At 41.4% G+C, this 27,959-nt stretch overlaps 1 protein-coding gene across 1 annotated transcript in view; it reads left to right on the forward strand.

The window, feature by feature from the left end:
• The first annotated feature begins 11,648 nt into the window (after nt 1–11,648).
• Nucleotides 11,649–27,959, forward strand: part of ror1 (receptor tyrosine kinase-like orphan receptor 1) — a 159,604-nt gene continuing 143,293 nt past the window's right edge. Inside the window, exon 1 of the mRNA XM_069680270.1 lies at nt 11,649–11,745. Coding sequence (XP_069536371.1) covers nt 11,649–11,745 — 97 coding nt within the window. The remainder of the gene's footprint in view (nt 11,746–27,959) is intronic.

Consider the following 27,959-nt stretch of genomic DNA (forward strand, 5'->3'; position numbering starts at 1 on the left):
GGTCATGTTTTGAATCAGATTTATATGTGGTTGCACAAAATGTGATGCATTTATTTCCACACTCCTCTCTGTCATACTAATCTCTATTGCAGGGACGTGGATTAGGGATGGTAAGTGTTCTGCTTTCCATACGCTTGTAGTTCGAGTAGTATTGACCAATCACCTATCAGCAGGCTGCAGCATATGCAGATAAAACAGTTCGTGTGGAGCGCAAAAGCAGGCGGAACGTAATACACCGTGATGACATCCTGGGTCCCATCAGTGTGATCTGACCACGATTTAGTTTCTTATTAATCTATATAAACAGACATCTGCAGCAAGTTCCGATAACAATCAGCTCTAGATCTAAAATTGAACTTGAGATAAATTCCCTTGACGCTGTGTCACGAAAATTGTTCAGCTTTCAGATTTTCCCGACTTCCTCGAATGCATCATGATTGATCCGACCTCCGTTCAACAAACGAGCATTTTGAAAGTCGTTTTCTTGTCCTCTTGAGGACAGACTTGACAAAGCTTAATTTTGCCTTGATGTTGAAATTTCGGCAGAGGTAAGACCCGTTAATTTAAGAAAATCACAAGATCAATCACAAACGGTTTCTTAGTCTTGACCGGAAGTCGTTTATCGCTAACCGCTAGCTACACGCCCAGCATGTTCACCGGTTTCCCCAGAGGCTATATCGTCATCATGCTATAGCCGATGGGATCCGAGATTGCTGTCATGCGTGCTTTTCCTCAAGAAACCAGCTGCTGCTCGACTAAGTGTTTGGCCCGGCTGTAATAGCCTGAGCAGTTCTGACCTTGGGTTTTAAAAGTGAGCATTCACAGGAGAGACTGAGACAAGAGGGGTGGAATTAATGATAGGGGAAATTATTCTAGATAAATGCAAAGATCCGGTTCTGTAGCAAGTGAGCCAAGTTGTAGGGAAAGCCTCCAGGAAAATAAAGTGCTTCGAAAAAGTCTGAGCCTTTCCAAAGAGACATTCCTGAGGCAAGCAGAGAGGCATAAACGAAGGATTAGCTCTCCTCCACTGGCAACTCTTCTTTTGTAATGAGATAGTCACTGAAATCCTGATTAATGATTCGGGTTATAAAGTGTCTGGAGGTCAGGGGATGCCACAGGCTATATCTGAAGACAAACAGGCAAGAGATGAAATATTGACTTTGAAATGTAGAGTTTACACAAGTGGAATTGGTGAATGATGTTTGATGTCTGAGACTTTACAGGTATTGGACTGGTGTCAACTTCTTCCTCACACAAATACCATATTAGGATCTAAATTGGCTGCAATTTAGTTAATAGGACTGTGCGTGGAAAATCAGGTGCATGGGCGCGCAGCAAAGGGAAAAATTGGCCTCAATCATAGGTCTATTATGTTTAACACATTTGCAGGCAATTTCTGTCAAATATGTCAGCGTCATTCAAACTCACCGACATGATCAGTTCTGCCTGTTTGCAGTAATAACCTCCAAAACATATGGTAAATAGTAAGAGTTCCTGATCTGGAACTAATTGACCGTTCAAGCTGTAGTTTTGCAGATATGTGAAGTATGACAAAGTTAGCTATTTTACCTTTCCTGTAATTTAACTGACATGAGTTTAGGTTTAAAAGAAGTGGAGACGTCATTCGTGAGTTTTTGCTAACCCCGTCTTGTTTTTTTTCTGGGGGGAGGGATCAGAAATGGCCATATTTGGAGAACAGGGTACACCTATTGCTTTTTTGGTGAGAGGACAGCTGAAAGTGTTAGAAATGGGGAAAGAAAGAAGGGGGCATGACACATGGCAAAGGGCAGAGAGTGGGAGTTGAACCCAGGCCGCAGCATGGAGGACTATGGCCTCTGTACATGGCCCGCCGATTTAACCACCGAGCTAAAATGGCGTCATAGGAACGCATTGTTACGTGTGTCCTGGTCGCCAGGCTGTAGTGGAAGCACTTTTTCCAACATAGATAGCCAAGCCTTAAAGCATACCCTTCTTAATCATCAATTTCACTCTAAATGGGACCATAGGTTACAAAACAAACATCATGCTGTATTAAAGAAGACTTTGAACTACATATTGAGACCATAAACTCATTAGGACAGCTATTCCCAAATTTACAATGTGGCAGCCCAGTTTGTTATCATTAAAAATATACTGGGGCACACCTTAACCTTTAATCACACTCTGATCAACTCTTGAGAATAGATAAAGTATTTCCCAATATATCTTTATTTCATCCATCTATCCATTCATTATCTATACCGCTTATCCTGTTCAGGGTCGTGGGGAACCTATCCCAGCTGTCATTGGGCGAGAGGCGGGGTACAACCTGGACTGATCGCCAGTCAATCACAGGGCTGACACATAGAGACAGACAACCTTTCACACTCACGCTCACACCTACGGGCAATTTAGAGTCACCAGTGAACCTAACGTCTTTGGACTGTGGGAGGAAGCCGGAGTACCCGGAGGGAACCCATGCAAATCCATACAGAAAGGCCCACTACATCTGAACCGGGATTCGAACTAGGAACCTTCTAGCTGTGAGGGGACAGTGCTAACCACTGCACCGCCCTGCAGCCCGTTTTTTATGTGAAAGTGGGGCTAATGCAGTGTAGTGCAAATAAATAATCCATCCATGTACACATACTAATGTGTTAAGTAACAAAAGAAATGCAAATTGTATATTGTATTATTGAAAAATTAAGTGTTTCTTTTAAATGACCTCACACAGACAACCAGCGGGGCACTTAAGGTCAACTAGAGGCTGTGGCTCAATCTTTGGAAGTCAGAGCATTAAGAAAATGTTAAATCAAGAGAGAAATATTGATACTTTTCTCATCTGGTTTCATACAATCGGACATCCTTTTAAAACCAGTCGAGTCGCCCCCTGCTGGCTATTAGAAAGAATGCTGATTTAAAGCACTTATGCATTGGGCTCACTATTAAACCAGAAGCTACAACCACTGCTTCTTACATACAGTCTATGTTTGAGACAGACATTTTAAGTGGCAATGCTACTATCAACAGTTAAATCTGAATATATGTTTCTAGTCTTTTATCTGTGTTTACGTTTTAGAGCTTTGAGGCCTATTTACAGCCTTCAAAGGTTCAGGATGTATAACTGCCCCAATCAGTTCCCCGAGGAGTTACAACAACAGCGTGGAAACGTTTTTCATGTTGCATTGTTCAGACCCCATCAGGCTGACATAGTGCAATACATAATGTGTTCCTCTTGTTCGCCTTTTAATAGCTTACAGGCAGTATTTGGATTGGCTGTCATTACATCAGGTAATCACAATAAGGCTTACATTAAGCGGGCCTGGTCTGCAGCTATTAGATGTCCAAATGGCTTTCCCTGGAGCTGGCATGGAGCCACGTGTTTTTAAAGCGGCCTGTTCATTGCTCAACTGCAAGATGAGGGCAACGTGGCGGACAAAGACGTCATTCTCAAAGTCCCCAAATGAGGAAAGTGTAGGCTGTGGTTTTGCACTGTGCAATTTGCTTCTACTCTTCTGGTTCTTGCGGTTCTTCATGTTAGTCTTTTTTAGGCTAATGAACAATCTCGTGTCAAGTGATGCAGTATTCGAGTAACAAAAATTGAAGTAACACCTGACCATGTTAAATCACTTTTTCTCAGTCAGTCTCTTCAAAAAAATAATAATGAACTTCCCATTTTATGTCGTCACAACAGAACTTTAATACCCGTCATCTTCAGGTTTCTGCCAGTTAACCATATCTACAGGGCAGCCATGATGTAAGGGAAAACATCACACACAGGATGGGAAGCTAAAATTATGTCACAATGTCGTACTGCTGCGTGTTTGTTTGCAAATCCATGATGTAGGGTTATGATGTACGTTAGCATTCTACTAACTAACTACTAACTAACTAACATTACGTTTGTAAGTGTTAGACGATATGATTGGAAAGCAGTAAATTCTTCGCCAATGGTATTGTCAGCTAGCTAACTGTGATGTTAGCAAGGAGCTGGTTTAACGCTAACGTTAGCTTTTATAAGTTAACTGTTGATACTTAAAGCTCTTGTGAGTAGTTTTTCACAAATTATGAAACCGACTAAAATTAATTCTGATTACTCTGATATGAAATAAAGCAAACCAGACCATCAGCAACATGATTGATTATTTCTCATTCTTAATGCCTCAAACTGCTGGCGGGGGGGGGGGGGGGGGGTCAGAAGAAGCGATTAACTGCACGCTGCCTTTGTCTACATTTTCCAGGGTGAAAATTTAAAGTGAGTGATACAAATGACTATTAAAGAAAGCAGGATACGATTTGTTGTTAAAAACCACAAGCATGTACAGGACAAAATCAGCAAAGAGATAAGAGGTACGGCTTTGTCCACAGGGGGCGCCAAAATCAACACAAACCGAAAGTTCCTCACAGCAGCTTTAACCAAGTTTGTTGTTTTATCGCGAAAATTTGGCCAGATGTTTGTACGATTTGCAAACCTAGAACAGAAATACAACATTATAAAACCATTTGAGCTTCCCAGCCTGAGTGTGGCGTCAGAGGAAAATAGCCACTGTGTAAATATGGTGAATGGCACTATAGCTGCGTCTCAATCCGTCCGGTCTACGGAGGATGTGTCATTCGTAGCCTGTGTTGACGCTAAGGTCGAACTGAAATGAGACAGTCTGGTCTACGGAGAATTTCCTGTTTGCGTCACCAGCTGTTCCCGCCCTTACCCTTGCGTCACCAAATGCAGCTCCTGTTGCCTAGCAACAGGTAGCTAGCAGCCTAACTAGCTATCATAACTAACGTCACATAACTGAACCTATTATTTTAAAGATAATTTGTTTCAAGGTCCCTTTCATTTTTTTTCATTTGTATCGCTAGCTATTCAATTGAGCTGGAACCAAAACTGTATACATTTAAGAGTCTATCATCTCGTCTTGGCGCGCAATGAATCTCGGGATATGTTGGGCCACAAAGGATGCATCCAAGGCATCCGTCGTGGCCTGGGAAAGGGAGGACGCATTTGTCAGGGGGAATCTGGATGATCCTTCGAGATGGGACAGCCTTCGACACAATCAGCCTTCAAATACACCCTTCAGAGGATGCAGCCCCTGTATTGGGACACAGCTTATGTTAGCTGGTAACTGTTTTTTGGACTTTGCTTGCCATATTTTAAAAACTTAAATGATAACTATTCTCTCTTGCTAAAACAAGATCCGCTCCAGCACCTCGTCTGTATGTGAACAAGATCTGACAGAGTGTATGAGGTTAACAAAGTCTCGATGTAGGGGCTCCACATGAGTCATCACCATCTTAACACCCTCAATTTTCTGGGTCTGCGGGTCCAGAGTGTTCACAATGATGTGTGAGGCCATAAAAAAATGTTCAGCAACGGATGAGATGAGATGACTTGGAACATTTCTGACCGCACATTTGAGCCGAGCAGTGTGGAAGAGAGGCTGGCGTGTGTCCACAGGCCGCTCCGAATCCTCTCATCCATTTTTCTTTTGGCTTTTAGTCAATACGAAGACAAATCGTCCAGGAAACACCACACTCCTATGGCCCCTGAAGTGTGTGTTTGATGTAGGACCTTTTCTAGGAATTGAGCTGAAACAGAAACTGGAGATTAAGACTTTAAACCGGAAGCACTCCACACGCTAACATCTTTAGTACACTCTGATTTAACCTTGAATTGGGGTATATTATTCTGAACTAAAAAGCTGTTCTCTTGTTGCCTTTTTTCCATATGTGCTGCATTAGAAACATAAACAAAATATGGGACATTTAGTACACAATCAAACCCATTAATGATGTTTGTTTTACACGTGTCTCACTGCAAGCAATTATGGTTCTACTGCCGGAAACGTCCCTCTGGAAGGCCCTCTGGAGAGGGAGAGTTGTCTTAGCATCAGTGTGTAACAAATTTACTTGAAAAGGTTTGTCAAACACATCTTGCATAATTCAGTGCCAGTTACAGGGTTATGTTTGCTCACAGTGAAGATTTTTCTTTCTTTAGATGTAGGGAGACAGCTGTCTTGGCCTGCTTGCATCCTGCATTTGCTGCAGCATTCTGCTTTAAAAGACATCTCATTGGAATAGAGGTAATAAAGGTATGAGAACTAAACCAATGCAACATTAGACCTTTATTTTGACAGGGATGATGGTTGGACAGGCCGCTGTTTAGGTTTTCAAAGAATGTATCAGGCCAGTATTGTCTGTCAGCCATTTGATGATGTCTAAACTGGGACAGGAACTGTCTTTGAGTTATCCGCTGATTGAAGAATGCACAAAATGCTTGCACATTTGCAGAAGACTACAAGGAAAATCAGACTGAAGCACAAGTGATTAGCATCATGTGAGGATGAGAAAGAAAAGAGAAAGTTTTGGGGAAACATAAAAAATACTGAGAGGATGTGGCGGATTTTTTTGAAAGGCCATCATCACCCTCATCCTTTCATTTTCTTTTATTGACTCCGACATCGCTGCCAACGTTGCAACAAAGGGCCTCCCTGTCCATGTGCCGTGGCCGCAGGAGAAAGCCTCAGGGATCTGCTCTTCAAAGGGACCTTCAGAACCCTAATCCACTCCACCATGAAAGTTAGAGGACTTTCACCACGCATGGTTGCAATTTTAATAATCATATCCTACTTTAGGCAAAATGAACTCGATAGACATCAAGGAGGAGAAACAGGCCAATGTCAGAACTAATCTCGCTACTTGATCGACCCAGTGGTGAGGTCTTTTCCCCTCTGAAACCCCCCCCCCCCCCCGCTCCTCCGAGGCTCCTTATTACGGGGAAAACCACCGAAACACAGCTTTGGTTAATTTCATTTGGCTGCTTAAACAGCAAATATCAGAAGGCGCCTCAGTAAGAAACACAGCTGACATATGATGTACATCACCTCACACATTTCTCCAAACCGTACGTAATCAGGCATGTCCAATTTCATTAATTTGACACTTATTATGAGTTATTTTGTTGGAGTTTGGTCTCTCTGGAGCACAAAATTCATTCTGTTGTGTTGATTGAAATGTGATGTGAAATCATACACAAGCCATGCCTGCAATCTCACACACTTTACGTCCTCAGACGCCGACCAGAAATTGATATTCGAAGCACTTTAAGCTTGATGTTAGACCTTGAAGTTACACACTGCAGTTTGTACAAGTTAGAGCAAAGAGTGTACAGAACATAATTCAATGTTAAGCTCCCTTAAAATGCAATTAAATTAACTCAAGAAGAAATTACACACTTACAAAATAACATGCATGAAAGGAAAGTGGGAAACGAGGATTGGCAGCGTCCACTGGAGCAAGAAAAGCCTCCACAATAACCTGGGCAAATTCAATACAATATGCTTCACACATAAAACACAACCTATAGACTTAACTTGATAGCAATGTTTCTCCCCTGTGTCAGCAATTTGTAATGACCAAAAATGATATGATAATTATGTGATGTATTTTCTATTTCTTCCAGCCATGCTTACAACTGATGCATTCTTTATTTGTAATAAATGTTATGTTTTTTCTCTAGCAACTATTGTCATTGTCGACACTACAATATATCAATGCCAATATTTTGATTTTATATAAATTGATGCATTATCATTATGTTGAAAATCTATTTTGTGTGCATGTGCATGTATACATACAGCTCTGGAAAAAAATTAGAGACCACCCCAAATGTTCCTTTAACCAGCATCTCTCTCTACATGTCATGGCCAGCCCAATCCAGATCTGAATCCCACTGAAAACCTCCTGAATGTGATCAAGAGGAAGACGGACGGTCACGAACCGAGCTGCTCCAAGAGCGGCCTAACGTCACCCAGCAGCACCGTGAAAGTCTTCCAAGATGAACGAACGCTGTAATTAAAAACCAGGTTATTCCACCAAATATTGATTTCTCTTTGAACAAGGCTTATTTATTAATATTTTTTCATAACAACAGAGAGTCGAGACATACATGAATACACTCATAATAACTTTATTCCCCTCTTCCCCCATCTCCCTGATTATTTACCCTCCCTCTATTACACCCTGAAACCCACCCTCACCCCCGTCCCCGGAAAACATGAAGGAGAAACTTTCAAATCAAGCCGATCCAAATTGGGCCGGGTAAAGCAAACATACAAAACATGATTAGATAAAGAAAAGAGTAAAATACACAAACAAATAAACAGCAACAACAACAGAAACAGACAAAGAAAGGAGGGGTAAACAATAAAAGAATGAAGTAAAAGGTTGCCATGTTAAAGTAAATTTGACGATTGAGCCGTTGACTGTATGTTGAATCTTTTCTAATTCAAATATTGATTTCTGAACTCTTCCTGAGTTAAAGCATTCGTATTCTGCTGATTAAACATAAACTTGTTTTCTTAGCAGTAATCGACGTCTGAAAAACATCTTTTTTAAAACTTTTGGTTTTCTTAACCAGTCGTCATTTTCTGCAAATAAAAGACCTCAATAAGAATGTGTTATTTTGTAGTTGGAGAAATGTTGTTTACAATAAAACAAAAGTTCATTTTACACAAACACAAACTTAGGAATGGTAGATTTTCTAGAACCAGAGAAAATCACATTTTTGCAGCTGTCTCTCTTCTTTTTTTCCAAAGCTGTGTGTATTTTTCCAGTTCCTGGCTTTTAAAACACCCACATTGTGTTTTTTCTATGTTGTCATTGCATTGTAAAATGAGCATCTTGCAAATAGAAAAAATATATTTACAAAACAAGCTCGAACAATTACACCTCTTTTACAACCTATTAAATCTAACCTATCCAAGTGAGACTCCGTGCTCGATCCTCATTAGCAAACGCACTGCAGACTCTGCGTACATGTTGAATCACTCGAACTGACTGCAGCCCTGCTTTTGATCAGAGTTTTGGCAGCTAGTGCAACCTGCTGCTTTGTGTCCTTCAGCCCTCACATTCACTGTATTCATAAATTCATCGACCGCTTGAGTAACAAGGACCAGCGCAAGGACGTGTTGACATACAGTGAACAGTAATACAAGACTTCTTGAACCAGAGAATCAAACTCATTGACTAAAATCTGGAAATTTAATGGTTTTAAACTGTTAATAAGAAGGGTACCTCTTCTTTCGTTTCATGAAGCTAATGGGGACATGAATTTAATCTACATTCTTTTTAATGGCCAGCAGGGGGAGGCTCCACTGGTGTCAAGAAGAATTAGGATCGAATGAACCTCAATAAGCATTAACCTAATGAGTGTATGGTCTCAGTCATGAGTTTAAAGTCTTCTTCACTACAACATGATGTTCATTGTTGCTACCTACCAACCTTTCAACCAGGATAGAGAGCTAACAAAGCGTATCTGCCCTGTCGTCCAAATATGGTCACTTCTTTCTCCAAAAAAGCAAGATGGCGACGGACAAATTGACGACCTCAAGGCTTCAAAAGGGGAGCTGACAAACCGATGGGTGATGTCACAGTGGCTACACACACTTATTGTATCTTAGGGTATGCAGGAAGCGTGTGTGTTGTTATCTCTAAGCTCTGGTTAGCAGCATCTCCAGGGACAACTGTAAGTAAGCAGGGAGAGGAGGGGACTGGCAGGTTTTGATTAGGAGTCCTCGGGCTGCGTCCCGGGCCTGACGAGGAGCAGGGATAATACCAGAGGTGAAGCCCGCTACGCCTCCTCTCAGATCTTCAATCTACAGTAATCCAGTCTAAAGCATTATTCATACATGCTATTCCTGCGCTGTGTGGCAGTTAAATCAAAACATACTTCAGAGAGGATGATGTTTCCCTCTAATGAGCAGGGCCAGGTCACAATATGGGAGAACCGGAGATGCTAAATTGCTACCATTCTTCTCCCGCTGGTATTAGTGTTTCAAAGTGCTCTGTGCGAGCAGACACACACGCAGAGACAAAGTGTGTGTCAAAATCCAGAAGTGAGTGCTGTAAAATGAAACAAGGTGTGGAGCTATGGAGGGGGAGGTGAGCTGGGTTAATAATGCTGTACAGCTCTGGGATTAATTATTGTATAAATGTGTGTATGTTACTAATATTTAACATGTCATGAAATCTTATTATCGTCTCTTTGCACTTACTCGTGCTATCTTTATCTTTTACAGCTTATGCATTAATGTAAATTAAATGAGGTTTACTGTGGTTTTAATGTGCCGCGTAATTAATCTGGTCTTTATACAAAGGCAGATCTCCTTGCCAGAGAGCGTTAGTAGAAATTCAGCTCCATTAAAGCAAGTGCTTGTTTAATTTAAAAAGTTCAAATGCTCTTACATCCTGAAATAAATCAGTACATTAAAACAAAAAGAAAAAAAATCTTGTAGTTGTGGTTGGTGCAGGCCTGTAAATTCATCTAATCCATAGACTTTGTATAAGAAATAGACGTAGCCTTTAGGTTTCAAAAGTGAAGCCATGTTTACGTTTGTTCTTTAAAGTTTACATGCCTTAAACCGGCGTTCTTTCTTATGGCCAGCAGGGGCTGTTACGACCTTAAAGTAATTTTGAACACAGGGTATGTGTCTGGTGGCAACTTTAGCGGACAAAATCACAAGCGGCGCCCAGTTAGTGACGCGTTTTCCATCAGCCAGCAGTGGTTGGTCTGCCAGAGAGGGTAGGCGGAGCTAAGCGGCTGCTTTTCCGCTCTCTGCAAGTGTTGCGAGTAAACAGTAATCTACTATGGCTGAACAAACAAAGAAAAGATGGATGACTACAGATACAACTTCAAAAATAAGTGAAAATCCAAAGAAAAAGAAACAAATTTGACACTCAGATGAAGCAAACAGTCTGAAAAGGAAAGCGACCGTCAGCCAGGAAAATCAAGAGTTACAACAGTTGTTAATGTTTGGTTATCTGGGATGTTTTCACCTGCAATTGGCTTTTATCGCCATAATGTGCAACCAAATACAACGAAACTGAGAACTTAGAGATTATAACTTTAACAAAGGCTCAGAACAACTAGGTCGAACATGAATAAGAGTCAGAAGAGTTCAGAAGAATTCAGTTGTTAAATTTCAACTGAATAACAACAAAAACCCATACCCAGATCAAACTAAACAAAGAGCTGATCGGTTGACCAAACCAAACAAAAAGGATCTGAGTGCTTCCCTCAAACCTAAACCCAGAAAACTAAAAAAGATTTTAAATATGAAAGAGAGAGAAACCTGTGACTTTTCTCCTCCCCCCTTTATTGTGTCTCCTCCTAATCAGCTGTATTGGTTAACTTTGGCATGACTCAGAATTTCTCAGCGCTTGTCTGCCCACCCAAAAAAAGCTCTACAAGTTTTAATGTATCTCCATACAATTCCTTGATTAAATTGCCTCTGCGTTTCCCTTTTACAGTTCCCGCAGTGACCACAGGGAGGCGACACGGAGCTAATCAGAGCCATGTGGCTGCTGTGGGCACAAACCTCTGCAGTGAAGTTTGTAGGACTGCGCTCAGTTGGAGAGAGAGACAGAGGGGCAAAGTGAGCTGGGCTGCAGCGAGGAGGAAAGACACAGAAAGCAGCAGAGACGGAGACAACTTTCTTCCAGACTCTCACATTTTTGTTTAAAGGATTTTGTGCGCTTTGTAACAAAAGAGCAGCGGAAAACAGCGCTGACGCATCTGTATTTTGAGTTCATTTTTGGAGGGGGCTGATAATTTACTTTGCGGGTGAAGTGGATGTGAAAGCGGGCAAAAAGTTTGACACATAACCGGAGGAATGTATCCAACTCGGGCAGCGGCGAGTCTCTGGAGATGTCCAGGCTGCGCGCTCTGGATCGCCCTGCTCTTCCAAAGCGTAGACCTTAACGCGTCTGGTGAGTCTCAATACTTTTCTCCTTCCCTTGGTAATCGCTCCCTTCTTTCTTTCCCATGCTTCGCTGTTGGCTCTGCTCACTCCGTGGTACATCCCAACACGCGTGGATTCAACGATGCAAACTGTCAGCCTTGATGAAAAGTCTTTCTTGTAACTTTTAGTGGCGTTTTGGTGACTTTGTCGCACTTTAATGACACTTTAAGTCATCCATCATGTTATTGAGGTGCATTTTATAGATCCCCTTTTTGAAATCATCTCACAAAGTGCTGTTCCACCCATGTAAAGCAGGTCTGTTTGCCATCATTCAGCCTGCTCTCTCATGTAAATGATAGTTGGTTTTCAGATTACCCTCCTATTGTCATTCTGAAGCGTGTGCACGGGGAAAGACTTGACTCCATTGGCAGACAATAGAGGGGCTCTTAGCTAGTCAGCTGGAGAGCTATTGTGCCCCCAAACAACCACCGCCCTCTTTAAATGAAATCGGTTTAAAGATAAGAGATGTAAGAGTCTTAATTGAAGGCAAACACATCTTGAGAGTAGAGGCTGTTTGATGGAGGAAGATGAGTTCAACTGTCGAAAAAAATGGGCCTGCCTGTCTGTGGCCTCTGGGAAACAATACTGCAATTAGTTTTAGCTGCCTTTTTACAAAACACAACCTGAAATACATCATCAGTTTTTGTGTCTGTGTACTGTGGTTATAAGTTTGTTTTCTGCTCGTTCAACAATCTCAGGAGCCGCAGTATATTTCCACTGTACAAGGCTAAGTGTGTGGTATCTTAAAGAGAGGATACACTGATGTAACGGGGCTGAAATAAGTATGATTGAACTCAGTTTGAATTAAATTTGAATTGTTTATGAAGCCGATGTTGGAAAGCGCTTTCCGTATTTCTGTGCTGTGGGTTTAAGTGGACAGAAAGTATAAAACAATCCCCCCTTACATGATGTATAGTGATGAATCATCTCCGGAAGGTTCCTTTAGGTTTGTTTGGATTATCTCTGTCCTCCTTAAATGCTTTGGGCTTTTATTTACAATGGAGATGTACAGTATATTCTGCATTTAGCATAAACTTTCTGCCTTGGAGTCCCTTCTTCTCCATACCTCCCCGCCTCTATTTCTTGCTCTTAAGCAGGGAGGAATAACTGGAAGAGTCCGCTATAAAATCTTCAAAAGGAGAAAGAGTGTCGAGCTGAGCTTCAGCCTTCACAGAGAATGCTGCAGTTTGCCCTGAAAATTTAATTTCAAATGCTTATAATGTTCATAAAGCAACACTGATTCAATTTTACACTCCCTTCCACTGCGGGAAACAAGAATGCATCCGTTCAACTTCAGCGGCCGCTCTGTGTAATGACTTTGATACCCACTTTCTTAAATCCAAATAATCTTAGCTTCACTGTAGTTTTAATGGTTATGGAGAAGAAGATGACACCCATTAAGATGCTTGAAATTTGACCTCTTGTTCACCTCAAATGATGCAGCTCTGGGATATTTCTGTTGCTGATATAACTGAGTGTTTTTGCTCCTCTGGACGGTCAGAGAGGGTCAACAGCGTGGTTATTCTGGTGGATATAAAATTGTCTGTGTTGTGGGAAAAACTGAGCCATCGTGATGTGGAAGAAACTGAAAGGAGCTGATGTTTGTCTTCGCTTGCTGCTGTCTGGTTTACTGGTCAGTCTGCAAGTTTCAAGTCAGAGGTCAGAGGTCACTGTGGTTCAAATGCTAGAATTTCCAGGAACGTGCAGGGCTTCCCCCGCAGCCACAGGGAGCGACGATGTAAAATGAAAAACATATATTCATGCATGGTGTTTGCACCTAAAGAAGATGTATGGAGAGTTGTTCAGAAAGAATGATACACTTGATGACACTTTTTACTCGTCTCCTCTTCTCTAAAATAGTAGCTACAGCGATAATAAAGCAGCTACTGTTACAAAGCAGCAAAGAAGGACAGTGCGCTGCTAGAGAGTTCGTCAGAGCTGGTAAACTGTAAGCATCATTGTTTTCTAATCAAATATTTTAAGCCTGTATTAGATTTGAATTCAAAGTCAAGATCATTAAAAACACAAAAAAAAGCAGTGTAATGTTTAAAATGTGTTTCTCTGAAGCTCTTTCAGCAGTCACAGGAAGTCGGCCGAGTTTTCGGTAACACTAGCTTAGCTTGTCTTTTTGAGGCCGGCTTGTTTCTAGTTTAGGCTTCCTTCAGCGTGCTGAGCCCGGCCACACAAGAATGAAAGCAATCTTATCACATCCATACACGTTTAGTATAGCCTACAGCTGTTGAATACTAATACAGGTAATTGATATCGGGAAGAAAAAACTGGTATTAGAACTGTGACTGTAATTCAGTTAGAATCTCATACTGTCTTAAAGGAAGTTTTCACACCTAGTAAAGAGCAACATGCATGCCATTTCCTGCTGTGACACTGTCACGGCAGGTGGGTTTGTACCTGTGTTCATCAGATCTACTCCCTTAAGCCTGAGTTTATGTGCACTTTATTAGCCTTAAGTTCCCCCCAGCCCCTTACCAGACGCCACTATCAGCTGACCAGGTGCTCATCTAAACAAGGATGGAATCATGTAGAAGATTTGTGTCCCAAAGGCACTCTGTCCTACTCTGGAGGTGTTTTGAATTACCGTAAAATCCAGAATATAAATTGTACCGGAATATATGACACAGTCTGTTTTTGGGGTGTATCCCAGAGGGATTTATTCATACAAACGTGTATACAACTTATGTCAACATTATTTCAATTAACTTTTATTTAAAACACATTAAAAACACAAATTATAGCCTAACATCTGTTTTCGCCATGTCGAGTTGGAAATCTTGCTCGCTACCGGTGCGGTAGTTGAGCTCAGCCTTCAGTAAAGTTGATTATTGTCAGGATGGCGGCTGCACTGGCACATGTCCGGGACGAAGCTTTGGCTTGATTATAGTGCTGTCGTCTGCGTAAAATACTGTAACCCAAGAAAATACCTCTGTCTGTATTTTATACTTGTATATTGGTTGCACAGGTATATGGGGCGCAGCCCACTTTTTAGATGGAAGAGTATGTATTAAAAGTGTGTTTTATACACTGAATATTACAGTAATTAGTGTGAAATTAGAAAAACAAACAAAAAAAGCAACATGAAGGCTGACATCCTGGTACTTTTTACATAGCAGCGATCCTCCTGTGCTAACAGTTGACCTGAAATTGAACCCGGCGTTTGCGGCATTGAAATCAGATTTCTGCTGAAATTCGGACACAATCAGATCATCGCAGTCAAAGTAAAGGCACCCGTTAGATTTGTGCAGGTTTCTAAAGTCTTTCCATCTTTCGGCTTTTACCCTTTAGCTCTAAAGTAATAATTTGTCACTTGTCCATAAAAATAAATGTTGTTTAAATGTTTTCCGAACGTGGGACATTCACCTCTGAACTGTTTAGAGTTTCATTTAGCCTTTTAATAACACTCAGGAAGACGATAAATCACGAAGGGTGGAACTGCCTCGGTGCAGATTTCAGCAGGACACTGTGTTGACATTAAAGGCACTTCAGCCTGGAAAAAAACCCCTCAGCGCTACAGACTCTGAGTGTTGGAGCTCGTCCCGCTCTCCCTGCTACTGAGATGTCTATCTGTAGGTTTTATTTATTATTAAGACTCATATTAAAGGAGGCGAAAGAGACATCAAAGTTTATGGTGGAATTTTTTAATGCACCCTTGTAAAAATGTGAGCAAATCAGCCCCTCCCTCTTTTCATCATTGCTATAATTTCTCCTTTATTAAGCCTTTTTATATTTTATCCAGATGCTCTTTCATGGTCTGAGTGCTACATCTCTTTCAGATAGATGACTCCGCTGTGTTTTAAACTCACCTCCCACTCTGCACAGTGAACGCTGCACTAACTGCAAGTGCCCGTGCATCCCTGAAAGCTTTGTGCAGACACAGAAGAATGTGGCAGGAACTGTATGTGTGAAGCAGATGTATAGTCCGTTTCTGGAAACATAGGGGGGCTGATTTTCTGTGTTTTTGACTCCGTTTCGAGCGTGTGAAATGGGAAGAAAGTCATGAACGTTAATTTAATCAGCACGCAGCCATAAATCACGCGCTCCGACTCTGTTTTATGTCACTGATTTAAAACATCGGTGTGTAAACCACGCCGTGCACTCGCAATTACCTACTTCCCTCTCGTTATGATGAAGCACACATGTGTTTGCCAAGACTCAGTGTTGCTGTAGGGCGAACTGTTGGGAGAATATGGTGTGCTAATTGTTAAACTGATGTATAGCTTGCAGGCAATTTGTTTGGAATGATATAAAAAGTATCAGGATATCAAATTACACAGGACCTGTTCGTTTTTTGTGATTATTTTAGAAGTTTTAATCACTTAAACACAGATTTAAAGAGAGTGGGAGTGCAAAAGGGGGCTGCATGAGAAAATCTTCCATCTTATATTCATGCTTTTTGAACATGTATTTATTTGCTTCTCTGTTAAATTTGCAGTCATTATTTATTTTATTTTTTTTGTCTTTTAGTGATTTAAGTTCAAAAATGTGTAGTTAGCCTAATCAAAGTTTGCTGCATAACAACAAAACCCTTGATAAGGATGGGTCATGAATTTCGAATAGCCATTAAAAAGATGCGATACTACCGCCAGACGGTGGCTGTAGTGCAACTGAAAGCTGTTTAACCGCAATTAAATAACAAAAGAAGAAGAAAGCATTAGCGCTAAGATGCAGGTAAAGACAGGTGCAGTGCTCTGATGCAGCCGTCAAAGAGTTCTGTGTGGTACTCGTCGAAATAATAGTCAAACAGTAATCTTGTAATGCTCGTTCCTAATCCATAACCAAATGAACTCATGTATAGCTCGCAGGCAATGTGTTTTAAACAATATAAAAAGTGTTAGGATGTCAAATAATTAAAGACCAGTGTTTTTTGTGTGTGATTATTTCACAGGTTTTCATCACTCGTGAGAGTTGAGAGTGGGAGTGCAAAAGAAGCTGAATTAAAAGAATCTTATATTTATACTCTTAACGTTTCCATAAAATTTGCCGTCTTTATTTTGTCTTTTAGTCCGTTTAAGTGCAGTAATTTGTAGCTGCAAAACAAGATATGTTGTGCTAATTGTTTAACAAAGCTATTCAGTGATATGTTTTAAAGGAGGATATCAAATAGGCCTAACTACAGACCAGTGCTTTTTTTCAAGTTTTCATCACTCAGTTATTGTGGTTGATGTTTCCTACCTCTTTGATTACTACAGAATTCACATAATATGAAGTTTCCTTATGATGTGCGCTGCCAGTAAAAGGCACAGTTGTTTTCCACTGAGCTGCCGGCTGGAATGTCCAGATAATATGTCGTCAATGCTTGGTTGACGGAGGAATTTTGGAAGCGGAGCCTGATTTTGGTTTCCCTTCTCCTTCTTGTTCCTCTGCCAAGTCAGGCGAAAGCGTTCCTGTGAATGGTACGAAGTGTAAATTTCCTGCATTTGCGTAATATTGGCAGAAAAATGCTCTTATTCCCACAAACCAGGCTCTGTGGAGCGTGCTTGTTTTTTAGCGGTCACAGTCCCTCAGAGAGAGGCAGCGTTTAATCAAAGGCTAAACTCAGTTCACTCAGATCCTCGCTCGAGACGTTTGATAGGGTTTCTGCCACTACAGGCTGAAGCCGAGCGTGAAAAGCCCCTTTCCTGCAATTTAGTGTCTGCGCAGGAGGTCAGTCTGTTAAAGAGAGAGAAAAGGCTCAGCTGGGTTCAGGGAAATGCAGCGCTGGATTAACAAAGGACATGAAAAAACAGTGTATAGATGTAGCACTTCAGGCTGGAGCGAGTGGGGAAATAAGCTGCAGCAAGGTAGCTTTAATTTTAACAGTAAAAGACTAAAATTATATCTGCCCCTTTCCGTCCATTGACCGGCTCTGTTTTCTGACTTCAAATTAAGTCGCCTTCTGTACTTTCTATTCAACACGTTCTATGTTGATGTCTGTCCACGGCTGTCTGGAAGACAAATTACGCCCGCCACATAAATAATGTTCTCCGCTGTACTCTATACACGCCGTACAATGAGGCCTTTGCTGCAGTTGTAAGGCAAGCTGTAAGTGCGAGAGCGTGCTGATGACAAAGTGACACTTTAATGAGTCTAATGGAATAAGCCACACATACTGCATATCAATTTCCCATATGGACTTGGCACGGTTTATATTGAGGACCGCAGGGAATAAAACGGGCTTAAAGAGCTCTAAATTTCTCTGCGACCACTTATTACACTTTTATCAAATTACTGCTTCACTAGCATCCTCCGTGGCTAGCTCAATATGCAGAGATCATGCTACAGTTCTTTTAATAAGGCGTAGGATAAAACATGGCTTTTAAAATTCCTCTATATGTGTCAGAGTAAATCTTTTTAAACCCTGTTTGCTTTGCATTAAGGACCTCAGTGCCCCCCACTGCAGGCAGACGTGCAGATCTGTGCACCCACAATTAGGTCTTTGTGCAACGCCACACTCCTCCCAAGGTATTAGATACCCCCAACTTTATGGGCCTGCTCTGCCTAAAATATTAGTGTTTGTGTTCCAAAGAAATTGTGTATGTTATCGCTCAGTGGAGGAATTTTTCACTTCATCAGATTTATTCTCCAAAGATGTTTTGTTGGCCTCAAATCAGCTTTTTAAGTAAGTAGCCATTCTGGGCCAAGTAGTCGGGTGAAGTAAAGTGCAATTAGCAGTCACACTGAAAATAAGTAATGAACTGTTATCTCAGGCTTATCTACTACATGTAACTAAAACTAAAACAATTATTTTGTGAGTGATTACTCTGTGGATTACTTTAGCGATTAACTGATTGTATCGTTTAAGATGTGACAACACTGGGAAAAATGCTCACCCAGCAGAGCCAAAAGTGAGGTCTTCAAATTGCCAACAGTTCAACTCAAAGACTCTTCATTTACAAATAACAAAAAGAACAAATCCTCACATTAAAGAAGCTGGAACCAGCAAATGTTTCATTTCTCTTCAACGATTAATCGCTTCAGCTCGACTACAGTAAATAAAGTGAATTTGCTGGTCGCGACAGATGGCTGTCCATGAGTGAGTCTGGTGCTGCTCGAGGTTTCTGCCTTTCTTAAAGGAAGTCCTTCTCTGCCACTGTTGCCAGGTGCTTGCTCATTGGTGGATTATTGTTGGATCTCTGTTAACAATATTTACATAAATAGTTCCGACCAAGTAATCTGATTGGAAAAAAGGCGTTTCATGAGTGCTGATATACAGTAGAGTCATCACCGGGACTTTTCACTCTGTGTATCACTCCACCTCAACCACATGTTCTGAATACTGTTAGTTACCATTACAGCAGACCGTGTATGTTTACATTGATCAAGCTGGTAGCTCTGAATCACACAGCACACTCTTAATTCACTGGTTGATGATAAATTAAAACAGATAACTGTACATGATAAAAACAGCTGATCTGTGGTCACCTGTAGACACAGCGTGCAGGAGAATTTTTGGGTTGCTTAGCAACAAATGTCAAGTTTCAGTTAAGTTGTGGAACTAGTTCAGTTGGTGGGGCAAAAAGTAATCAGTTTTTACTACTATTTTCCGCTTGTATAACTGTTGTATAAAAGCAATATCACACTTGAGGTTGTGATGTTGTTCTGAATATCAGCACGGCTGTGATTATCTGTGCTGATACCCTCTCAAGTGATATTGCTAAATTAAACTTCTGTTCTGATTTGGTGCTATATGAATAAAAACTGATTGAATTTAAGGAGGTCGTAATCTAAGTTACTCTAATGTCAGTGAAAGATCAGAAAATCTAATGTACGTGCTGTTTAAAGACTTGAATTTGAGGTACTTTGTGTATTTTACTCCTCGGGAGTGTACGTACAGTAGAACTTCCTGCCTGGGAGAGGATAATGGAACCCCTCTGTAACCCCACCGCTGTCAGCAGGACATCAAAACTCCTTGGCACTCCTCTTATCTGGCTGGCACTCTCCCTGTTTTTCATTTTTGCTCTTTCTTACTTTCTTGGCCGCCTCTCTCTTTCACACGCACACACACACAGCCTCTCCCCTCTCTGTCTGTCTGTAGGTTCATTCTGGCGGTCGAGTGGCTCCTCCACTTGGCCCTTCTTGCCTGGCTGACTGACATGCTGCTCTTGGCCACTCTGTGCGTGTTTACTCTACAATAAGTGAGAGCGCGGTGGCTCCACACCAGCTCCAGCTCGTGACGACTCGTACTGGACTTTTGGTATCTGTTTGAAAGGATTTAGCATCTTTTGATTAGAGCTAGAGACATCTTTATGTGCTGTCAGCTGACGCAGGAACTTTGGCTCAGTTATTTTATGATCACGAGAAGGATGTTTAATCAGAATTTGGCTCTCTCGATATCCGCCCTGATTTGTCTTTGTGTGTGTGCTCCCTCGCCCATGTGGAGCTGTGGTTACCATCGGACCATCAGCTCTGCTGAGACTCTTGTATACACGTATCACTCTGCAGTTATTAATAGAGAATCATCACATGAATGTCTTTCACAGTTGAGTGATTCTTGGCAGCTCCGTCACACAAATCTCTCTTTTTCTTTATTTCCATCTCTCCTTGTTTTTTCATGCCTCCAACACGCGGATGTAATGTAAATAGCAGATTTCTCCTGTCGTGCTGTGTGATGTGGAAAGAGCTCCGAGTACGAACTTCACTCAGCGTTTTTTGGACTGCAGGAAATGACATTTTACAGGGCATCAGATGATTTGTGTTCAGCTTAAATGAACTGAAACACGTTTAGTGTGACTGTGTGTGAATATTAGAACCTGACTGATATGGGATGTTTACACAGCACTGCCAGTTTTAGAGGGAAAAATGAGCTTACTGATAAGTTAGCCGATATTTTACGGTTGATTGTTTTGATTGTGCCCTATTTTGGACAGATATCACGAGGTGTTTAACAAATAACCATATTAAAGAATATTTCACATGAAGTTTCTTGCGTAGCTGTTATGTTCTGCTACACGTGCTGCAGAGAGGATTGTAAACAATGGCATCAGAGAGCTGAAAAACTCCTTTAATAACATCTTTTCTTAATCACCCTAACCATAGTTTTCTGCATAATGATTTTACTGTTAAAAAGTTTTAGAATAAGGTAGCGAGTAGGGATGAGGACGAATAATCGAGTACTCGTTGTTGATGTCATTATTCGAGTAACGTTACACTACTCCTGCACCCGCGCATGCATTGTTTTCGGCTAAAGTAGTTGAACTCAGTTACATGCACCGTGTCAGCCGTGACCAGTAAAAGTGATGTCTGGAAGTACTTTGACAAAAAAGATGATGATGTTTTTTTTTTACGGTAAAAAATATATAATTTGCGAGTACTAGATTACTCGTTCATGAGGTAATTAGATTACTCGAATATTGAGATTACTGGAAATGCCCATCCCTAGTAGCGAATATATAAAATAAAAAAATAAATAAAAATGATACCGATATATCTGAGATACATTTCCCCATATCGGCCTGATCATAGCAGTCGCTATCAGTACATTTGGGCTATATAAATTAAAATTGACTTCACTGTATATATACTTTATATAAACTACTTAAAAATGGAACAGTGGAACAAATATAATTCACATGTTTTTTATTACCACGGTACAATGGTAGAATGGTCTGGCCCATTCCACTGTTGTTGTGTTTGTTCAGTGTAGGAGACGTTCAGCGATCACTATCCATACATAAAACATAGTTTAACTTTTAAGAACTCGTACTTTTATGATGGACCAGTCGTGCTGTTTAAAACATGTTGTAATGATCCTTTAATCGTTTAAGAAGTATTTTTATGTTGTTTGATTTGCTTGTCAGAGTGGAAGCTTGTGTGACCTACAGAGAGATGTTTGTTAAACTGTCCCTCTGTCCTGTTGTAGGCTGAAGTTGAGGATTAGTTTTTGTAAATGGGTTGAAGTTCAAAGCTGCTGGTTTAACTCGTCTCCTGTGGCCATTAAACGTATTTGGGGACCTGCTAAAGTAATAACAACAAAGAGGTGAACGTCTGAGCCTTTTTCCTTTTCAGTGTTTTCAGGGGGGAGTCAAAGTTGAGATGTTTCCGGAGCGCTTTTTTAACCTACAAACTGAAGAGATAAAGCCTGTAACCAAACTCTTTCACTACTTATCACCTTCATTTTGTGATGTTGTCTAATCAGAAATTGATTCTTCATGGGTCCAGCTTTTGGACGTCCTCAGCACTCCATCTGTGTGCAGGTTTCCACACTATCAGCGTAGACGTAGGTAGAAGTCTGCTCTGAGTGTTGCAACAGATTCTGTATTTATTGTTGCCTCACAGCGACAAATTGAAGCTCTTCCATGTTTCTCTTTGTCCATATCCCACCAGACCAGTCTCTTTGCTGCGGGTACTGACTCTACGTTGTGCAAGATGTTTTTTCTGCTCGGCAGGCTTATATGTGTCCCAACTCTGAGGTGGTGTTTGACGAGGATATAGGATTTATGGTAAACAAATAATGGTGTTTTTCTTCCCATTTTTTCCGTCCATGTGTTTTTTTTTAAAGGAATCAAATTAAATTTTAGGATATATAGTATCCATATAAGGCTCAGTGGTCCTAAACAGTGTTTTAAATGTACCCGTGTAAGTGCGAACATGACCTTAGTGTGTTTAACCAAAGGCTTAATGACACTGTTCTCTAAGCAAAGCCCCTTGTTAACCAGCAGCTACTGTTTGCTCAGCCACTTCACTCACACAAAGGACTGAAGAGGGGCCGCGAACTGGTGGCTCAGTGCTGTTGTTCAGGGGAGCTCGAACTTTCACATCAGGCAGACAAGAGCTGCTCTTAACTCTTTGAAAACGGATCACAGCCCAACTTTAAAATGATGCTGTTTAAATGGATCTAAATGTAAGACTATAATGGCTTAAGCCTTCATAGCTAAAGACTTCCCTCTTTCCTGTCACATTCGTTGACGGCATGACAAACCACACGTCTGCGAGATGGCCAAGGGACATCGTTTTTTACGTGATGCTCTTTAAATAAAAACTATATCAGTTTTAGCCTTTATTCTTTTTGCAACAGGAAGCAAAGGTTTCCCACTTTTGTGTCATCACGTTGTACGTTTGCTGACGGTGTCATTATGTTACTTTGCATGTCGTGTATAAGAGGTGAAAATGTGCAAGCATCATGGACGACCGCAATCTGGCCTGGAGAGATTGTCGTTGGAATAATCCTCGTTAAAATTATGTGAAATTAAAAACAAAAAAACTAGCTGGAGAGCAACTTACAAAACTTATACACCCTTTATGATGCACAGATCTCAGGGATATAAAGCTTTTTAAGAGACTGTGAGGAATGATGAATTAGCAAGATCTAATTAAACTAAAAGTCTTTATTTTAAGACTATTATTATAGTTAATTGGCTTACATAACCTTAAAGCTTAGGTTGTGAAGATTCTTAGGATATGAAGGATCTGAAAATACTCCAAAAAATGACATCATAGTAGGAGAGCAAGAATACATGTAAGCACTGGCAGACTCGTCTCCTGAAATCCTGACAGAACTCAGTCAGCGCAGAGCGTAACGTCTCTTTAATTTGCCAGCTCGGTTGCTTAAAAAGCAGTTTTTATTTGTCCAGCAGCGCCGTAAATTGTGACAATAATGTTCAGGGAAAAAAACCCAGATAGCGTAAATGAAACCATGACTTAGCACGGATACAAAAAGCACAAAAGACCATCAGAAATTTGACTTAAATGGAAAATCCCTTTCTATCCTTTCTAATCCTGTGTTGACCACACTGACCGAGGAATCTGGAGTTAAAGGGCTCACTGGCTGTAACTCTGAAGTACCCTGAGTTAAATGCCCGTCTACTTAACCACTGCTGGCCAGTCATCTGCCTAATTCTGCACCGAGCAGGAAATCTTTTCCCTTGTGTGGCATCAGAAGCAGCCCAGGATGGTCTCATAAATCAGTAAAAATGTCAATAATCAGGTCAGTCTTCTGGTGAGAGTCTACTAGCTTCTTCCATTTGCATTTCTCAAAATCCTCGTTAAAGGAAAATAAAGGCCATGTTTTTTTGTTCCAGAAACTGAAGCTGGGACTCTGAGAGTCTGCAGATTATTGTATCCTCGACACCCAACGTTTTGGCAACCCCTCAAAGCTTTCTGCACAGTTTCAGAGAAAAGCTGTTACCGTAGCCACACACTCGCTACAGCCTCTTAAATCTGTTTTGGCCTGATGGCCTGACCATACGGCAGCCTGGTTCAAGGCAGAGTTATTGACTTCTGTTTAAGTCTCCAGATTGTGGGTCTGTTTTTAACGGACACGAGAGAGTGAAAAGAATAGCAGGACCGAAGGACGCAGTCAGTCGGAGTGTCCAGATGCGTTAACCAGAGGCTCGGAGAGTCGCTGTTTGATGTCTGAAAGGCTGAGGGTAATAGAAGGGTATGGGATAGTCATAGAGCAGGGATCTGTCTTTGTGTGAGTGTGAGAAAATTACACCATCTCCTTCAACTCTCTCGTCCCCTCATCAACTGATTCAGAGAGTTTTAGGGGCGAAGAAGAATCTCATCAACTGGGACGCTCCAGAAATTCAAGCTGTTTATCCTGTGGGAATGAAGAGGCGTCAAAAGCACTCAAGGTCTCTACTCAAGAAGTACAGATACTTCTAGGTGTAAAAAACGACCTTGTTACAAGTAGCTTCAACTTCTTTAGTGAAGTAAAAGAGAAACTAAAATAATTCGAACTGCTAATTAAAAAAAAAAGAAAGAAAATGGACATTATTTTGCTCTAATATGCAACTTGTTGGATGAGGACTGTCTTGCTGCTCTCGTTTATCTGCTCTCATATTGTCAGTATTGTTGTCCGGTTTACTTTCATCCATGTTTTACTGCTGGTCAGACATGTTTACTAAATGCCTCTTCTGCATCGTCAACTTTTCCTTGCTCGTCTGTTTACTTGACGACTTGTTACTTACTCAAGCCGGACCCTCCCCACTCACGCTGAACTCCGTCCCACTCACAGCCGAACGGAGCGCCCTTCGTTTAGGTGAAGGGATTAAATACAGCGCTGAACTCTCCTCACTCTGGTGCAGACAGGATATTTGTGTAACCATAATTTCATGTCATACAGTTAATAAAAGTTACGTAAACACCTATGCATTATGAGGAAAATAAACTTCGTCCTGAGCTTCCTTGGTGGCTCTGCTTATCTGTAAATATATTTTTCAATCTGATGTTTATGAGTTTTTATAACCGTCCCTGTAAATATAAACACTTAAAACTTTTCCCTTATCGTTTCTAGACAAGAAAACACTTGAATATATAAAATCTTGAATATAACGTTAACTTTTAGACAGTGTCGTAAGTTTATTGTTTCATGTTTCTTTATTAAAGCAGTTTCCAATATTGGTAATGACATGGAACTTTAATTTACGTCTCTTATCTCATGAGGAACATGAGAGCATGTTGCACCTGGTCAGTAAGACAGCACTCGATGTGAGCTGACCCTCTGTGTGAGTGCGTAGGGGGAGGCTGTAAGGCCCTTGATGTTGGGAAGGCGGCCGAGCAATGCCGCAAAATAAGAATGATCAATGATGCCTCAAAGCTAAAGTAAGGAGCCTTTTTTTTTATTTAAGAAGTAGAAAGTACAGATGCTTTTCTTAAAATGTTGGAGGTTTGCTGATTCCAGCATCAGAAATTCCCAACAATACAGCCCCAAATGCAGGATCGAGGATACCTGAAAACTCCACTTTAAGTACTGTAATGAAGTATTTGTATTGTTATTTCCCACTCCTGGGGCATGCCTCTCTTCCCTCTGCAGTATCTGTTGAAAAAACGTCGGGGAGTGTTGAGGGGAAAATTGAGTTTACCCCTTAAAGCACCCCCTCCTCTCTTTTTTCATATTTCCACTTCGAGCAGTCATTTAATTTCCCCGATAGATGTTTATCAAAGCTGACACTGACTTGGATCCAGCCTGGGTTTAAGTTTACCTACGAGTGCGGTTGTGTCCTGCATGCCAACAGTCCCCTCACACCTCTGTCTCTCTACATATCTGTCTCTTTCTCCCCCCCTCCTCCCTCCTCAGAGAGCATAGATTTCAGCAGGGCAGGAAATGAAACTGCATTGCCCCGCGACTCCCAGCAGGAGAGGGGGACCCGGGGAGGGGAAGAGGAAGAGGTTCACGGAGCAGGAGAAGTCCTCTATGAGTGTTTAAAAGAAAGGGATGAAAAGATTGATGGTCGGAGGATGTGAGTGGAGACTGGGATGGTCCGGGCTCGGCGAAGAGAAAGCTGAGAGGGCTAGGAACGAGAAAATATTGTCACAGAGCTGTTTGACTGACAGCTTAAATGAACTCTCAGCAAGTTTTATGAATCAAAGTGCTGAAACATTTGACTTATTAAAAAAACACGACAGAAAAAAGGCATAAACTGCAGTGAGGAAAAGAAGGCTGTTCTCATTTAAGGTTCACACTTAATCGTACGAAAAAGTTTTGCACTATAATTTGTCCATCCTCAAAAACTCTCATGTAACTCATGTAACAGTGAGACCATATGAACCAAATGTCTCCAATGGTAGACGTCAGAACACCTGCTCCGGCCGTCCAGCATTTGGGAAGTGAAGTAATTGTAAGACATATTTCAGATGCATTTCCACTGCAGGAACTTTCTCATAGGATGAGGGACTTTTAAGGGTTTTGTTTGGCCGTTTTTATGCCTTTATTTTAGAGAGAGGACAGTGGATAGTGTCGGACATAGGGGAAGAGAGAGTAGGGATGACACATGGCAAAAGGCCAAAGGATGGGAGTCCAACCCGAGGCCGCCACATCAAGGACCGTAGCCTCTGTACAAGGGATGCGCGATTTAACTGCTGAGCTACGCCGGCCTCCCTGATGAGGGACTTTATGGTGAAACTCCCACCAAAAATACAGTCCTGGGAACTTTGTTACAACCCCAAAGGTAGTACTTTCCAAAAGTGCAGGGACTTTGCAGCGCTGATTGGTGGAGTACAGATGTGGCTTCTTCACACGTCAGCAGACTAATTTGCTTATATTCACAGGTCTTTACACCTTCAAATTGCCTGGAGGAACATTTTAGCCCCCTTAAAAGAAGCTTTGGGGACTGACAGTCCCGGGTACTTCTGGTGGGAACATGGCTTTAGTCTGCCTGGGGTGATAGCAGGGCGATGGATCGGTCAAACAAAGCAGGCTTCATCCCAGGGGTACCGTGTGAAACAAAGAGTTAGCATCGTTTTCAACCAAAACTAACCTATGTATTTTAATTTGTGTTAACCTAACCAAAGAGTTGGTTTCACAATAACCAGACGCAGAAACAGACACCCTGTGTGTCTCTATGAGACACCAAAGGGCCTGAGATAGCATCGGTATTCGTCGACTGCTGGACTTGGACATATGATTAGACACTAAGAATTGTGCATAACTTTTCGTAAGATGTCAATTGAACCTTTGTATGAGCGTGCGTTAAAGAAAGGGGTTCTCACTAGTCAAAGAAGGGCGACTCCTGACCTCCATCCCTCTATCAGAAGTCAATGATCTTCTCCTCAGAGGGGCCTGAGTAAGAGGCTTAGACCCGCGTGATCCCGCTGCCTGTTTGTTTAACCTCTGCGTGGCCGCTTCAGCCGCGCAAAGCTTTCCCCACAAGAGCTCATTACCTCTCCGCCCAACATCTCACTGTTCCAACCAGGAATATAAGTTAAAGAGCCTCTGATTGTGTCCACTGTTAAACTCTTCACACTAAAATATGAGCTTCTTACAATATAAGTTTATGTCCATCACTTGTGGTTGCAGAAAGGCAACATTTGCAGGATTCAATTTTGGAAATGTTGAGCAATGCATTCAGGCCATATTGTTTTGTAACAGATTCTCAGCATGCGATTGTCCCACAGTGTTCTCTAATGCAACATAAAACCTGTCGTGTCATTGCACCCATAATTGTACCAAAGGAGAGATGGCAAAGCTTCAGCGTGTTTCCAGACCTTTCGCCACAGCTGGGCTGCCCTTAAATAGCATATTTATTGAGCTTTTCATTGAGATGAACAACTGTTTATACTGTTGCATGCATTGTGTAATGATGTTTTGCAACAAGGCAGGGGCCCGTCCCTGTACATGTATACAGCCTGGAGGGTTCTGCTGCATTTAAAATGAAGTAAACTCTCTGCTATGGACATTGTGGCTTATTATTTCTGCCATGCTCTGTTTGAGCTCAGATTCAAAACGGGTCGGTGCTGATAATTCGGAGC

Source organism: Semicossyphus pulcher, unplaced genomic scaffold, assembly GCF_022749685.1.
Source record: "Semicossyphus pulcher isolate SPU_LCO1_2020_fin unplaced genomic scaffold, fSemPul1.0.p SCAF_4, whole genome shotgun sequence".
Lineage (NCBI taxonomy): Eukaryota > Metazoa > Chordata > Actinopteri > Labriformes > Labridae > Semicossyphus > Semicossyphus pulcher.